This window comes from Meriones unguiculatus (genome assembly GCF_030254825.1).
Source record: "Meriones unguiculatus strain TT.TT164.6M chromosome 13 unlocalized genomic scaffold, Bangor_MerUng_6.1 Chr13_unordered_Scaffold_28, whole genome shotgun sequence".
Taxonomy (NCBI): domain Eukaryota; kingdom Metazoa; phylum Chordata; class Mammalia; order Rodentia; family Muridae; genus Meriones; species Meriones unguiculatus.
The window spans coordinates 5,257,408-5,274,482 of NW_026843644.1; the positions used below are offsets into that span (position 1 = coordinate 5,257,408).

Here is a 17,075-nt window from a genome sequence, read left to right on the forward strand (position 1 = left end):
TAATTGCAGTTTATTCACATTGTATCCCAGCTGTAGCCCCCTCCCTCTCTCCCATCTCCTCCAAATCCCACCCTATCTCTCTCTTCTACTGTGCACCTCCCCAAGTCAAATGATAGGGTAGGACCTCCTCCCTTCCATCTGACCCTAGTCTATCAGGTGTCATCATGACTGTCTTCTTTGTCTTCCTCTGTGGACTGGTAAGGCTGCTACCCCCTTAGGTGGACGTGATCAAAGAGCCAGCCCATGAGTTCTTATCATGTCACTATTTGCAGATGATATGATAGTATAAATGAGTGACCCAAAAAATTCTACCAGGTGACTCCTACAGCTGATAAACCCTTTCAGCTAAGTGGCTTGATACAAAATCAATGAAAAAAATCAATAGCCCTCCTGTATACAAAAGACAAAAGGCTGAGAAAGAAATTAGGGAAAACAACACCCTTCACAATAGCCACAAAGGACATAAAATACCTTGGTGTAACTCTAAACAAGCAAGTCAAAGACTTGTATAAAAAAAACCTTTCAGTCTCTGAAGAAATGGAAGAAGATATCACAAGAGAATTCTTAAAGAAATAATTCAAATGGCTGAGAAACATTTAAAGATATGTGCAAAATCGATAGTCACCAGGGAAATGGAAACAAAAAGTAGTTTGGGGTGTGGTCTAAAGAGAGTCACAATGGCTAAGAATATTCAGGCATTGCTGGTAGGAGTACAATAATGTTTAGCCACTAAGGACATATTTGTGGCTTTTTCCTCAGCAGTATGGAGAATGTTCTGCTGCAAGAACCAGCTATATCACTCTTGGGGATATATCCAAAGAATGTTTCATCCTTCCATGGATTTGTGCAGACATGTTTTTGATTGCTCTAATCAACAGAAATTAGATATAACCCAGATGCCCATCAACAGAAGAATAGATAAAGAAAATGTGGACATTTACACAACAAAATAGTACTCAGTCATTTTACAAAGTAAAACATGAAATTTGAAAGAAAATGCATATCTGCAGGCAAACCAGAAAAAAATCAGTCTGAGTATAGTAACACAAGTTCAAAAATACAAATATGGCATGTATCTTCTTACGTGTTAATATTACTTTTAAAGTGAATGATAAGCAATGTACAGTACATAAAACCATTTAGGAAACACACAGAATAAGGGACTAGTGTTTGAGAACAAGTAACTAGATCTCCCTAGGATAGGACAATAAAATAAAATAGTTATTTATAGATGGAAGATGGGCTCATAAAGAAGAATTGGTTGGAAGTGGGAAAGAGGACATTATGCAAAGTAATATGAAGAGAAACAGTGAAGATGAAATGTAATTGAATGTTACTGTAGTAACCTAATACAGCAAAAGCTGCCTAAAATATATACATATCTGAAGGTGATCCAAATGAAATAAGACGAGAGAGTCACAACAGGATGTAACTTGTCATCAAATTAAATATCGGTTATATCTACTTGAAGTGGTGGCCAAAGGAGTCTTATTAGAATGCCCAAACAATGCACACTTTTATCAAGATTATAATTTGTTCTCCATAAATTCACTGCAAGTTTCTATCACTGACTACAGCATTTACACAACTCACTGAACATAAATTAAGCTGGTGCCTACATAGAAATTTCACTATATAGGTATATTTATCTATATCTGGATTGATATATATAGAGATAGATAGATAGATAGATAGATAGATAGACAAATAGATTTATTTGTGTGTGTAATCTGTATATATATTTTTAAATTCCAGTAACCAAATTTTGCAAGATTATACATAGGAGGCATCAATTAATTATTTTGTTTGTTTATATGTAAGAATTAACAGTACATTATTTTTTCACTTTCCTACATTCAAAGCCTCTTGCAGTGTTAGCTGTTTTGAAATTTCATGGCTGTGTTTTCATGAATGGATTTTACATAAGTTAGATATCAAATTTTGATTTGCATTATATTGTATATATTTTATTATAATAATATATATAATAAAAATATCATGAATTATATCAGTAGTAAACAGTATTACAGTAAAGTAGAGAAAGTATAGAGATGAAGTACTTTTCTTTTTGGTTGTTTTTAAGAGATAATTGACTGAGTCCAGCCATCTCAAGACTTCTGCTGCCAGGTTCAAAACTGAGTTCATATTCATAGGTCCCAAAACTTACTCCTATCCTGATTCTTAAGGTGATTAATGTTTGTCTTTTAATCAGGAAAGAAAGTAAAGAGGAAAGTGGCTGATAATCTAAGCTAAGCATACAAGTTGTAAATGTGTTCTTTGTCATGACTTAAATTGTATATAAGCAGGTTGACCCATCTTTTGGTCCTGTATAATTCTGAATTTGGTGTCAGACATCCAGGAGGAAATCTGAATGCAAAAGCTGAGTTGAGAACCCGGAACCCGGGTGTCCTGCATAAGGCTGAGTCACCAGTGTTTACTTTGGTCAAAACTCCATGTCAAAGTAAGATTGAAATCTCTCCCTCTGAAGCCCCTACCCTGATGTCCCTCCTCTAGTCCACTGATAAGCGATGTCCTCCTCCTCTACAATCTTACTGTAGCCTATCAGGTCTCATCAAAAATGTCTGAATCTATTTTCCCTGTTGCTTAATTTAGCCACTTTGACTGGTGGAAGTGATCAAAGAGGTAGCAAAGTGATCAAAGAGTGACTGCCCCTGCTCCCCTTACTAGAGGAAATCAAATGTTCAAACTACTTTTCACAACAGCAATCCAAAACAAACAAGCTGGGTTTTTTGTTTTGTTTTGTTTTTGTTTTTGTTTTTTTGATGATCTATAATTTTGTCTCAGACTCTGGTGCTCTCCAAAGTCACTGTGGACCATGATGAAATCATACAGGTTTTTGAAGAAAGAAAGAACCAAACATGTTTTTCACCCACATAGAGGAACCAGGTGCAAAGACCCAGGGCTATGGGATTCCAAGAGTACATGGATGAGAGGCAAATAGAACAATAAAAAGACAACAAATTCAGAGCAAGTCTGGCTACAGAGACAAAAATATCTCAGTACTGTGACCCACATATGTCTGGACTTTGCTGCAGTTTTTGTGCTGGCCCATCATGAGAACCATTGGGTGTGCACAGACTGAGAGCCTGAAGCAACAGGAGGAAGCAGCTTAGCATTAAAAGTCTTCTCTGACATTGTTGAGGTCTCAGCCTGTTGCAGGACCTAAGCCAATAATCTCCTTGGATCTGCCTTGATGCAGGGGACTGTCTCTGTGTAGTGAAGAGCCTGACATGTCCCTTCTTTTGCTTTGCCTCACCCTCCTCCTGCAACCTGTGTATACATCAATTGAGATATCTCTGTTTGGTTGTGACAATTACTGGGAGACAAACACCTACAAGGAGGCAGATGTTAACATCGCTACATTTATCCCCATTTCCATCCCACTTGATGTATCCCAAACTGACAAGATCTTTTTTGACAGAGAACCAAGTCTACAATGGAAGTTCGACCTGTGAGTACTTGCTTGAATGTGCTATGGTTGTTCTGGTTAAAAGTTAGTACATGACCTGCTAAACACATGTGATTCCATTGAGAATAATGAACTAGATACAGAACAATGTGAAAAGCAGTTACACATTTTTTCTGCTTCATTGTGCCTCTGCAAACATTTCCACTTTTCTTTGTTATGTTTCCAGTCAGAAAGAAATCAGGGATAGAAAAAGAGAACAACTTTTGTGTCAATCCATGGTGCGATTCCATGGTGAGACTTACATATTTTTAACACACTGACTCTAATATGTCAAGAAAAGTTTCCATTCTTCTCAGGTCTATTTGGCCATCTAAATGTCTTATGCTTGAATATCTGTTTCTTTCCAGAGACTTGGAGAGTTTCTGCTAAAGTGAACTTGAGTATCCCTATGTGCTCAGTACAATTCTTAGAATCTTCAGTTTCATGTGTTCTGTCTTTAGTATCTTTAAAGTATCTCAGAGTTTAGACACTGTGGTCATACTTATAACTTATTTATTTATCACTGATTTTGTAATGTAGTGTTCTGAAATTCATGTCATTTATGCCCATATTCTGTTCTCTGCTTAGTTAGCTCTGCTGGAAACCCAATGTTCTCTGATTTAATTGGAGGTTTTATGATTTTAATTTGCAACATTTCTATCTGTCTTTGTCCTCCCTCACAATCTCAGTTTTGTCTTATTGTTTGTCTTTTATTCTACTCAGTCTTTCGTGTGTACAGCTGTTTATTCTTTCCTTCTTCTGAGTTCTCATGGAGACTCCTGATCCTTGTCTCGATACCCCGTTGAATTCATTGCTTGGTTCTTTCTTCTTTTCTGTTGTTCATCTTTTTACTTTCTGAAATATTCATCTGCCACTTTATATCTCTGAGAAACTGTATGGTAGGTTGTTGGTTATTATGATAAGTGGAGGAATCATTAGGACTTTTCATATTCCTGTTTTTCAGGTGATGCTATAATTGGTACATATGTTCATTTGAACATCAGTGTTAGGAATAGGATGGTCCTTTGCTGAAAAGTCCCTTCATGAAACTTCAATACATATTTCCTCTCTGAGTAGGAAACAAACATACTAGCCTAAGGTCCTGTTACTTGTATTGTTATGGAGTACTTGCATAGAAAAAAAAAGCCAAAGAATGTCTTTACTTATTATATTCTGGAAGTAAAGAACTCTTAGGAATGCTTTCACAAGATAGAGTTCAACTATGGTTTCATAGTTCAGCCAGAGAGATAAGGAATCCCAAAACAGGAGGAAGAAAAGAGCCCATCCTCAGATATAGATAAAAGACAGAAAAGACCGAATTGTTAATTGACTGGTCTTAATCTAGATTCTGTTTGACATGTGATAGGTGGATCAAGTCTCAACTCCTTGAAGTTTAAATCAGAGTTGTTTAAAGTTTACACACAGATATACAAGTTCTAAATATATTAACATGACCACAATCTATAAACTACACTGAAATTCTCACTGTAGGAAAAGCAGGTAACAAGTGTCTGTAAACAGTTGGAGTAGACTGATGTTTTACAGATAAGCTTGGGTACCAAAAAAGGATGGTTCTGGGCTAAAAACAAACAGCCTTTCCTTTCTCTGAATATTTTTTTCTCCTTTTATTTTTATTTTTTTTTCAATGCAGTTTATACAGGAACCTTGAACAATCATCTGACCCTGGGGAAAGCCAGCCCACAGCTTAAATAGCCTCTGGGTAGCCAACCACAGCGTGTCTCGTGGACAATGCAGATAGGTCCACATACACGGAAGCAAGCCAGATCCTCAGCCTTAGCCAAATGTGGAGTTGTTTGTGACAGAGAGCACCCAGCATCGGGAAGGTAGAAGGCGGAAACCAGCTCCATCTTTAGGGCACAGCATTTCGCAGCTCTCTACAGTTCCCCCTTTTTGTTTTAGACGCATCAGGCAAGAGTAGAGGTCTGATCTCTGATATTAAAAATAAATTGAGACTTTGTACCAATGTTCATTTAGGTGTCATCCACCCAAAGAGCATCAGACCCGTCTGATACCTTTTTCTCAGAGGCGGGACCTGGGGCATCAACCTGCATGCAATCAGATTTGCTCTTCTCTGGGTCCAAAGCGGCTGGCCCTGAGTGCAGTGCTTAGCCTTGCATCCTGAGTGTAACATTGTAGCTTTTTATGGTAGCCAACCATGCTTGGGGAGACTGTCCTGCTTCAATGGCTGTAAAGGCCTGAATGATCATGGCTGCATTACGCTGTTGTGAGACTCTAATCTTGCATATACACCACAGGCAAACCAAGGAGACCAATACCAGAAGGCCTGCTAAAGCTCCCATGCCCGCCCATTCCTTCAGATGATTCATGGCTGCAGCAGTCCATGATGATAATCCTGTGGCTAGTCCTACGTCCACTCTGGTAGAATTTACCATGACAATGGCCACTCTCAGCTGCTCCATCGTAGTATCAAATTCTCCAGTCCAATTACCTAAAATATAGCTAGACAATTGTTTAGACAGATTTGCAGCACAGGAAAAATTCTCATGTTGTATGCTAGTGACACAAAGTCCAGCATACTTTCATTGACGGCCAAGTTGAGCGATTTGCCATAGGGTATCAATTTGCTCCTGCACGAGGTCAATCCTCTGATTGAACACCATCAACCCTCATTTTAGTTGAGCATTAATTCCTTTTTGTACATCTAAGGCATGAGCTACATTGGCTAAAAGATTATTCAGGGTCTGAGCCGTCTGCACAGTATGACTCATGGCTAATGCCGCGGTGGTAGCTCCAACAGCCACCAATGAGATGGCAGTAAAAATGGAGACTGTAGTTCCAAGATTCCTTTTCTGTCTGAGGAGAGTCATAGTGTGAGGAGCATCAATGGGCACAGGCACCCAGCGAGGTATGCGAGTAACCAGGGCATACCTAAATTCACTAGTATTCCAGCATTGGGCAAAAAAGCAAGTATCATTACCACAATTACTTGGCTCTATCTGGCTAATAATGAATAAAAATGGGGAATAAAAACAAACAGGTGTGTGCTTATAGGAAATATTATGAGAAGCCTTAACCCCCTCGTTGGAACATTCTGCATCAGTTCTAGAACTAGCAGTGGTGGTGTCCGAGGTCTGAGTAGGTTCAGGAGACCATTGCCCCCAGGGGTGAGATGTGCTCCATGTAAATTGAATAACTCCATGTTTTCCTCCACTTTTGAAAGTCATTTCAGGTTCTTAAATTATTTTTCCCCCTTTTTTTAATTTTTTTTTAATTTTTCATCAATTACACTTTATTCATTCTGCATCCCCCCATAAACCCCTCCCTCCTCCCCTCCCAATCCCACCCTCCCTCCTCCCTATGCTTGCATGCCACTCCCCAAGTCCACTGATAGGGGAGGTTCTCTTCTCCTTTCTGATCTTAGTCTATCAGTTCACATCAAAAGTGACTGCATTGTCCTCTACTATGGCCTGATAAGGCTGCTCCCCCACAGGGGGAGGTGATCAAAGAGCAGGCCAATCAGATTATGTCAGAGGCAGTCCCTCTTCACATTACTATGTAACCCAATTGGACTCTGAACTGCCCTGGGCTACATCTGTGCAGGGGTTCTGGGTTATCTCCACGAATAGTCCTTGGTTAAAGTATGAGTCTCTGGGAAGTTCCCTGTGTTCAAATTTTCTTGTTCTGTTGCTCTCCTTGTGGAGACCCTGTCCTCCCCAGTTCTTACTATTTCCCAGTTCTTACCTAAAATTCCATTCACTCTGCCCAACAGTTGCCCATCAGGCTCAGCATCTGCTTTGATAGTCTGTAGGGCAGAGGCTTTCAGAGGCCCTCTGTGGTAGGTTCCTGTGTTGCTTCCTGTTTTCTTCTTCTTCTGATGTCCATCCTCTTTGCCTTCCTTTCCGGATGGGGATTGGACATTTTTGTTAGGGTCCTCTCTCTTGCTTAGTTTCTTTAGATGCACAGGTTTTAGTGGGTTCGTCTTATGTTGTATGTCTATATGAGTGAGTATATACCATGTGTGTCTTTTTGCTTCTGGGACAACTCACTCAGGATGATCCTTTCCAGATCCCACCATTTACCTGCAAATTTCATGATTTCCTTATTTTTCATTGCTGAGTAATATTCCATTGTGTAGATGTACCACAATTTCTGCATCCATTCTTCAGTTGAGGGGCATCTGGGTTGTTTCCAGCTTCTGGCTATTACAAATAAAGCTGCTACAAACATGGTTGAGCAAATGTCCTTTTTGTGTACTTGAGCCTCTTTTGGATATATGCCCAGGAGTGGTATGGCTGGATCTTGAGGAAGCGCTATTCCTAGTTTTCTGAGAAAGCACCAGATTGATTTCCAGAGTGGTTGTACAAGTTTACATACCCACCAGCAGTGGAGAAGGGCAGCATGTATTGTCACTTGAGTTTTTAATCTTGGCCATTCTGATGGGTGTAAGGTGAAATCTCAGGGTTGTTTTGATTTACATTTCCCTAATGGCTAGTGAAGTTGAGCATTTCTTTAAGTGCTTCTCTGCCATTCGGTATTACTCTACAGAGAATTCTCTGTTTAGCTCTGTTCCCCATTTTTTAAGTGGATTACTTGGTTTGCTGCTTTTCAGCTTCTTTAGTTCTTTATATATACTGGATATGAGTCCTCTGTCAGATAAAGGGTTAGTGAAGATTCTTTCCCAATCTGTAGGCAGTCGCTTTGTTTTGATGACGGTGTCCTTTGCTTTACAGAAACTTTTCAGTTTCATGAGGTCCCATTTATTGATTGTTGCTCTTAGAGCCTGTGCTGTTGGTGTTCTGTTCAGGAAGTTTTCCCCTGTACCAATGAGTTCTAGGGTATTCCCCACTTTTTTTCAAGCCGATTTAATGTGTCTGGTTTTATGTTGAGGTCTTTGATCCACTTGGACTTCAGTTTTGTGCAGGGTGACATGTATGGATCTATTTTCATTTTTCTACATGTAGACATCCAGTTAGACCAGCACCATTTGTTGAAGATGCTATCTTTTTTCCATTGTATGGTTTTGGGGTCTCTGTCAAAGATCAGGTGTCCATAAGTGTGTGGGTTTATTTCTGGGTCCTCTGTTCAGTTCCATTGATCCACCATTCTGTTTCTATGTGGGGCAGGGTTTTGATTTAATCTGTTCAGGAGAATAAAATCATCCAACTAGAGAATATGGAGACCACTGGACAGGTGAAAGTTCTGAAGAAAATGACAGACCACCAAAAGAAAATGTCACAAGAGAAGGAGTAAACTGGCCAACTGGTATTACTCACCTTCATGTTGCATCTTCTGCCTTCTACAGACATAAGTGAAAATTGTCTTCATGTGATTGCTAAAGAACAATCCAAAATCCCTATCTCATATAAGAAAAGCCAACTGGTAAGAAACAGAGGAAAACAGAAAAATAAGGGATGATTCTATTGTCACAAATCTCATAATCTTCTGGCATGATGTGACTTCTGTACTTACCACAAATTTCAATAATCAAGAATGTGTACAGTGTTTATAAAAGAATGAGAGGGTGAGAAAAAAAGCCAAAAAACATAAGTCTAAAATATAACCAAGTTTACATGAAAAGACCTAAGGAAAGTCTAGCATGAAAAATGTGCACTGGATCAGAGATACCTTTGATTTTCTAATTGATACAAATTAAATAAACACAGAGGTCACAACTGCTACAAGACAAACACTAAGTGACACCTAAACTGTTATATTTCTGGCCCTCCAGCTACTACTAACCTCCTTTACAGAGAGTTCTTTTGCTCTGGAAGTCTCTTGGAAAATGGAGGTGATCATAAAGATGAGCTACAGCTTGCAGTTGCTCATGTCCCCCTGTGGTTTCAGGCACAGCCCAGCCCTTTCCGACACACACACAAAAAATGTTGGAGAATAATTTAGTATCTGTTTTCTGTTGCATGAATTATGTCACAGGATGTGGAATCTGCCCTATCCACTTATTTAAAACCAGGCACACCTGACAAAATTCTGCATCTCAGAAATTCCTCTTGTACCCTGGAATTGAATTTCTCTAAATCATGACATTGTGACTGGTGGTAGTTGAAAGCTTAAAAATACATAAGCAAGTATTGCTGAAAGGTGACCAACACCACCTCTTTTCTTCCAGTTTCAAAACAATTTGTAAAATTTGGTACACAGAGTGTATATGAAATACAACACTCATCATTTCTAGAAATGAGACCTTCAGTTTTCCAATCTGTCCACTGCAAAACAATGCCTGTGTGTGCACACTAGATACTGATATTATAAGCACCACAACTTTCTACTGCCCAGACTGCAAAATCCTCACTTCTCTGGACAATCAACACTCAGGAAGGGTTGGAGGCCAAGGGTCTCTGCTGAGATCACCACATGGAGACCAACAGAACCACAGCCTGAACCAAAGTCTTAACTACAGTCCATCTCGTTCAAAGCAAATGAGGCTCTGTTAGCTCAGCAGCCTGCTCTTCCTGGCCTGGAGAAAATGGCCCCACACTCAGCATGACATGGCCTCTGGACTCTCTCACAGCTCTTTAGAGCTACATCAGAGGAAAATCCCAGAACAAACCCGTAAACTACCTCCCACTGTTGCTCCTGACTGCTAGGCCTGGCCAGAGTACATCATTAGCTTGAACAATAGAGCTGAGTCTCATATCAGTGGTAGCTCCTCTACCAGTGGATCAAAGATAAAATGATGAAGATATCAGAGGTATTCTAGCTTTGCCCCAGCCCCAGCCCCTAGGGGCACACAGAACCCTAGTGTTGTTTGTTACAAAATAATGGAAATCCCAATTATTCGATTTTAAAACCTGCTAGCACAGAGAGGCAGAGAAAGCACCCATCTGACCCTGATACTCACCTCACCTCCAAGAGGAAAAAGCCCCAAAAGCTCACCAGTTCAGATGACAACTCAGAGGGGATAGTCCAAAGGAACCCAAGGACAAAGGCTTTCTAGCTCAAAGCTCAAAAAGTCCAAAATCTACCACACTAAAACTCCTTCCACTTTTACACTCTATCTTAAATACATTTCAGCTGAAAGTTCCACTTAACCTTTAATTCCTGTCAGCTGGTTTCTTGCTTTGCCTCTTGACCTAGGGTTAACATTATTTAATCCTGTGCACAGAGAGCTTTTGAATTAAAGGTATGTTCTAGGGCTGACAGAACCAAACCGTAATCACCTGTTTACAATAAATTGTAAGTTCGTGGAATTAAGGATTGTGTTAGGGCTCACCCACACCAAACAAAGCACATGTTTTACAGTTCACAATCTAAGGGATCACAATGGGATCAAGTATCCTGCAATATCCTCATCTTGGAAATGTTTTAAAATACAATCTTCCACTTTCCCAGGCCACCTGCTCATCTTCCAAGATACAGGTCATTTATGTTGCACATTCCATTACATGATCAGTGTCCAGTGCAGTCATCTCTACCTCATAGTTGTCCTTCAGCCAACCTTCAGTCAAAGCCAAACAGTAACAACCATTAAAGAAACAAATGACCATGAATTTGAAAACAAGAAGTAATTAATGGGAGCTAAATGAAAATGACAAATAAAACAAAAAGCATGTAGCAGGTCCTAAGTATGTTGGAGTAGAAATTTTAATACAGATGGAGGAGAGAACATAGTCAGACACAGGAACATCTGGAACAATCTAGAGTTGACATGACCTTGGGCCATGTGATAAGAGAGGATAGAGGGAAGTGGAGATCCAGAACAAAAGGTCAGGAGGGTAAATGATAAATGAAAAAGACCAGATAACCAAAATGGTTGGAATACATAAGGAAGGACAGCTGGGAGGAGTGCAGCTCAGCTCCTGGGCTAGAGACCTGGATATGATACCCATAACTTGTTACCGGTAAGGACTGAGGGATGCTGGGAGAACCTGACAGCCATGTCTGCTTTGATTGTTATGTAGGCACCTTAACCATTCATCCAACATTTGAGATGTAAGAGTAAAGAGGAATGAAAAGGTTAAAATGATTTCACTATAACCTTAAAGTTATTTTTAAAAGTTGAAAATGGCCTTATGGTCCAATATTCTTCAAAGACTTCAAATAAGTATTACTCACAAATTTTTCTCAGGTTGTGCACTTTCTTTTTTTTTTTTTTTACTCTTTCACAACTGAGATTTTATTGGCTTAGGAGCAGAGTACACAAGACACTTCAATTCTTAACACAAGTACCCAAACTTTGAAGTCACACGTTGTGTTCACGTACTCAAATGAAGAGCCATATACTGTGTTCACGTACCTAAATGAAGAGCCACGTATAGTCTCTTTGAACTTATTACAGTGAGGTTCAGGACTCAAATTTGACAAGTTTTCCTTAAGACCTCACATAACAATCAAATATTCATAATCCTCAATTCCACCGACCCACAATTTTATGCCACATATAGTACCTACAGCATTTTCATCTTTCACAGCACATTATCACCACTGTTAGGAAAATGGACGGCCATGACCAAAGACATTACGTTCTGACAGGGCAAGGGCCAGGGAGTGGTTTTCTTAGGAAACACGAACGAGACCGGATATAACTGAAAATATTCCAGACACAAATGCAAGACGGAGACTCCAAATTGCCGTTTAGTATGCTTTGTATTGTAGGATATAAAACTAGCCCCTCTACGGAATGTTATGGTGACCCCCGAGACAGTCACAGCCTCTCCTGATTCAGTATCCTGCTATTTTCTGGTTGTACAAAAAATAAACAACCAGCAAATGATTTAACCTCTTAAAAAATTATTTACACTTAAAAAATGGGATGAGGTGGGACTCCCCCACCTCTTAAAAATGTTTCTAGAGCTACTAAAAAGCTCGCATTTACAAAATAGCTGATAAAAATATTCCTCTGGATTATACAAGAAGGGAGGCAAGGACCACTGACAGACACGATGGATGGTTAGTCGGACTGGGCTTCTTTCTCTTCTCCTTCAGAGGCTGGACTCTGGTTCTCCGTCTCTCCATTTTCTGCAGGCAGATCTGCAGCTTGCTGGTCAGTCACTTCAGCCTGTTTGCCCTTTGCTCCCGTCTTCCCTTTTGTTTGCACTTTTTTGTCTGATGATTTATCCTTCCCCGCGGCCTTCTTCGGCTTGGCGTCCACCTTGGCTCGTGCGGGCTTGGCCGACAGCCTCGCCGAGCGGCGCTTGGGCTCCGCCTTCGCCGCTCCGTCCGCGCTCACCTTCCTCTTGGGCATCGTGGCTGTGCGGGATGGGGGACGCGCGACGCCGAGCCTGCCGCCGAGTGCTGCGCTGCCTGGCCGTCGCCGCAAGGACTGCCGCGACCCGCCGCGGGGGCGGTGGGAGACAGGTTGTGTACTTTCAAATGGGGGGAGGGAAAACATGACTGTTAGTCACTACCACAGCAATTTATCCAGAACTTCTGTGTTGTTTGAACTTGTGCAACTATAGAAATTTGCTTTCCAGAAACAAGTTCAGCAACTAATCCATATTCTTGATTCCCTTTGTGTATGACTCCCCCAAATGTTCAGTTTTCACTTTTATTGACCATCTGAAATTGATTACCTGACTCATTGCCATCTTTCCTCCTCCCCCTCCCTTTCTGTGTTGTGACTACACCAGCTTCAAAGTAGGTCAGTGAACTCAATTCTTACACAGGTCCCTCTTTATTTGTAATTGCTCACCTCCAAAAAATATCAGAGTGCTCAGTGGACATTCATTCACTGGTCTCTTTTACTTCACACTCACCAGTCAGGGTCCCCCTAAAAAGAGCTGCAGGACAATGTTCTAGGCACTGGGCAGTAGAAATAGCATTCAGTGCCCAAAGAAAGTTTCAATTACATAATTACATAACATGTGAAAAGTTGATCTATAGAAGACTTTGCTTTAAACAAAAACAAATATCAAACCACTAGAGAAAAAGGAATGAAATTCTTAATAACTGGGGATTATCAGAGAATATTAACTAATAGGAGACTAGAGCAGTGATGCATCAGCAAAGTAAAGTTTAATAATACCAAGAACTGGAATTTTTTTAAAATTTATTTATTTATTATCTATACAATGTTCTGTGTGTATCTACACTTGTATGCCAGAAGAAGGTACCAGATCTCATTATAGATGGTTGTGCCCCACCATGTGGTTTTTGGGATTGAACTCATGACCTCTGGAATAGCAGCCAGTGCTCTTCAACTCACAGTTGAAAAACCACATAGGCATACTTACTTTGAAAAAGAATAGGCCATTCTGTGGTAGAGGGAAATCCATTAATAAGATACTGTTTGACTTTGCTCCTGTATACAATGTTAGCTGCTGAGACCTGTAACCTGACAGTCACAGATTTAGCTAAATTTGAACTGACATAACAGTGTCAATGAGGATTGTACAAATGGACAGAGGACAGTCCTTTAATTAAAAATTCAATATTCACTGGATCAAGCTACCTGACCCAAATTGTACACCCACCAATGTGGTCTGTTTTCATTCACATTAATGAATTAATAAATACATATTAGGAAATTACAAATAAAAAAAACTTCACCTTGTCTCAATTTGGTGCTTCTTCATAATGCTACCCTTTCCGGCAGACTGCCTTAAACTTTAGTCTGATCAAGCAGGGAGTGGGGGTGTGTACTTTAGTCCCAGCACTTTGGAGGCAGAAGTAGGTGGACTCCATGAGTTCCAGGCCAGCCTGGTCTACAAAGTGAGTCCAGGATAGCCAAGACTACATAGACATTCCCAGTGTCAAAAAGAAATACAAAAAAAAAAAAATCAACAACAAAAAAACTCAACACCAACAGCAAAACACTCTAGTCTGTTATCTAGCTATTGCCTATCCTGTTTCTTCCTGAAGTGTACATAATAACTGTTCCTCCTATTCTGGTCTGAATACAGAAGCTCCACATGGAAATCCTTTTCCTGTTATGAAATGGAGAGTTCATTAAATGATCTATATGAGTAATTTTAAAACTGTGTTGTGCTACAGCCCTTTAAAGAATTTAGGAAGTTTCATGAAGAAGAAATATGTTCAATGCCTTGAGGAAAGACAAACTGGGATCAAGGTGACCTGAGTCAGCGTAGTTTGTCTCAGAAACATTTTTCTATGAGGCTGAAGATTCAGCTGTTCTAGAATTAATATGTATTTCCAAAAAGAAATCACTGCACACACAATTAAAAGATTAATAAAGAAAATTCCCTTTAATGACAGCATACTTTCATCACTGAATAATGCTCAAAAGGAGCCAGATGAGAACAGACTTTACATTTCACATACCCTGTCACCCTAAGTCACTCTCAGATTCAGGCCCCAGGTTATGTTTGGAACAACATATGGAACATTTGGAACAACAAATGTGGATTGGAGACTAAGTGGTCTAGCCACTTAGAGAGATGATTTACTCAGGGAGATTTACAATGCAAAAATATACCCAGGATTATTTCTTAAGTAGAAACAGCATGTGACAATGTCTTAAATGGAATACCTCAGAGAATGAGAAAGATAGGAAGAGTAGGTCAAAAAGATAAAAGCTGCAGTGGGAGGTCTGTCATTTTTACAACATCTCAAATCATTTAATTTTACCAATGAAGACTCTGGATCTTAATAATAGGATGAAAGCCAGATAGTTCAAAGAGGCAGACAAATCACCCAGTTGACAGTCTAAGGCCTAGGTCCCAGGATGAATCCCTTTCTCACAGGTCATCTAAAACAACCTCCTCATGACTAAATTTTCTCCCTTCCACTTCCAGGGTCTCTCTCTATCCTTCCTCCCAACTCCTTCTTACCATCTATGATTTTTTTCTTTATAATCTTATGTTCACTTCCAATCAACTGGATTTTTGCTCTGCATCTTGGCCTATGGTATTCTGCTTACAATATTGGAACAGAAAGCTCGTGGATTAAAGGTGTTTGTTATGGCTCAAACACACCACAACTAATTTTTTTTTCAGTAAATAACACAATCTTTGGGTTCACAGTGAGCAAATATCCTGCAACAGAGGTCTTTTACAAGCTATGTCTCATGCCAAGTAATCTTATTCAAAAGAAGAGCATCCTGTATACTTACAGGGGAAAAATAGAATGGGGAAAAAAATGAAATGGCTTCTATGAAGTCAACACTAACTATCACACAATGGGATAAACTCAGGAGGAGTCTAATACAACAATGCTGTAAGATGGGAACATAGGGTATCTCAAGAACATTACTGACCAAGCCTACAACAGCTTTGGGACTGAAAACTATAGCTCTATGGCTGGGAAGAGTTGGATTGCCAAGTTCTAAAGCAATGCCTTCCTAAAGACCCTGGTCCCTGGACCATTACCAGGACTCACAAGTAATACTTGCTTTAGAGAAGGACATCTGTGTTGTTCTCTATACATTAGGACCTTATGGAAAGTTCCCAAGACCCTAGGCTGGCTCTATCAAACTTGTTGTTGGGTTTGGAGAGATCTATGTCATTCTCCATACATGAGGGCCTCAGGTAAATCCTTGCTTGATCAGGCCAACCATCAACACAACAGAGTTTTTCCTTTTCAAAGAGTTGTCACCCTGTGTAATCTCACCTATGAGGCAGAACTATGCTATTCTTAAGTAGAAAACTGGACCTTTATGGGACAACAGGCCTTAATGTTGGTTATGACCCTGTAATGTACCCTTGAGCAGATTGTTAGAAGCCTATTCTTTGATGAGGATGCATCTTGTGGCTGGTTTTAAGTCAGTTTTCCTTTGCTATGGTTTGGAGCCACATTTCTGGATAATCCTGGTGAGCAAACATGTATGTTCCAGGATCCTAATCTCTAACAGGCCTGGTAGCATACTACTTATCTGTGGAGTGTTTTACAGGTAGTCTTCCCTCACCTAAATTCTAACTGGTGCCACTAGTTTCTCAGCAATGGTAAATTCTTTACATCATCTATTCTACTCTTCTATATCTCAGCTTATACTGGAGTGCTATCTGTCACAAGACATACCATTTACTACTATCTCAAAATTCCAAATGGATCTTACAACTGAGAACCAGACCTGACACCCCCAAAGGTTACCAGAAACTTGCCCTGAAAAAGGCCATCTAAAGGTCACCAGACCAGTGACTCCACACCAAAGTCACCAGGAACTAGGTAGGCCATGGCTCACCAATTCCAGAAACAAAGTCAGAAGATTACCTATCCAAAGAACAGCCTGAAGATAACCACAAGAAATGGGAAGGTATCTTATCTCAGGGTAGGGCATTTGTTCTGAGCAGCCCAGCAACCTTGTAATAGAACATTCAATGGCACAGAAAATACCTAACAATCCTGAAGCCTATAGATATCTCGCTCATTGTTAATTATGTTAGTTAGCCAATCACCTTGTAAAAAGTTTGCCCTTGCTGAATGTCACCCAATCCTGTAAGTGTTAAACCAGAACTTCCCGGTACTTCCTCAAACCCAAATCAAAACCCTACCATGTAGCTGCTTGCGGCTCTCCTCTCTGATTTACTGTGTTGGTGATGGTGGAGAGACCAAGCTTAAGCCCAAATAAAGTAAGTAGCACTGTTGTTGTATCTGTAATTTCTATCTTGTTTGGAAGGTAGAACCAGGAAGACTGTTAACACCTTCATTTAAGGTAGAGCATCTGCATAAAGAAACACAGTGCTTTGCTTCTCCTGATCCTTTTATTTCTTCA

At 40.0% G+C, this 17,075-nt stretch overlaps 1 protein-coding gene and 1 pseudogene across 1 annotated transcript; one reads left to right on the forward strand and one right to left on the reverse strand.

The window, feature by feature from the left end:
* Positions 1-17,075, forward strand: part of LOC132650620 (zinc finger protein 160-like) — a 256,814-nt pseudogene that overhangs the window by 46,972 nt on the left and 192,767 nt on the right.
* On the reverse strand, positions 11,550-12,756 carry LOC110542935 (non-histone chromosomal protein HMG-14-like). The gene has a single exon (XM_060375964.1). The coding sequence runs from the start codon at positions 12,648-12,650 to the stop codon at positions 12,357-12,359; it is 294 nt and encodes a 97-aa protein (XP_060231947.1). The 5' UTR covers positions 12,651-12,756; the 3' UTR covers positions 11,550-12,356.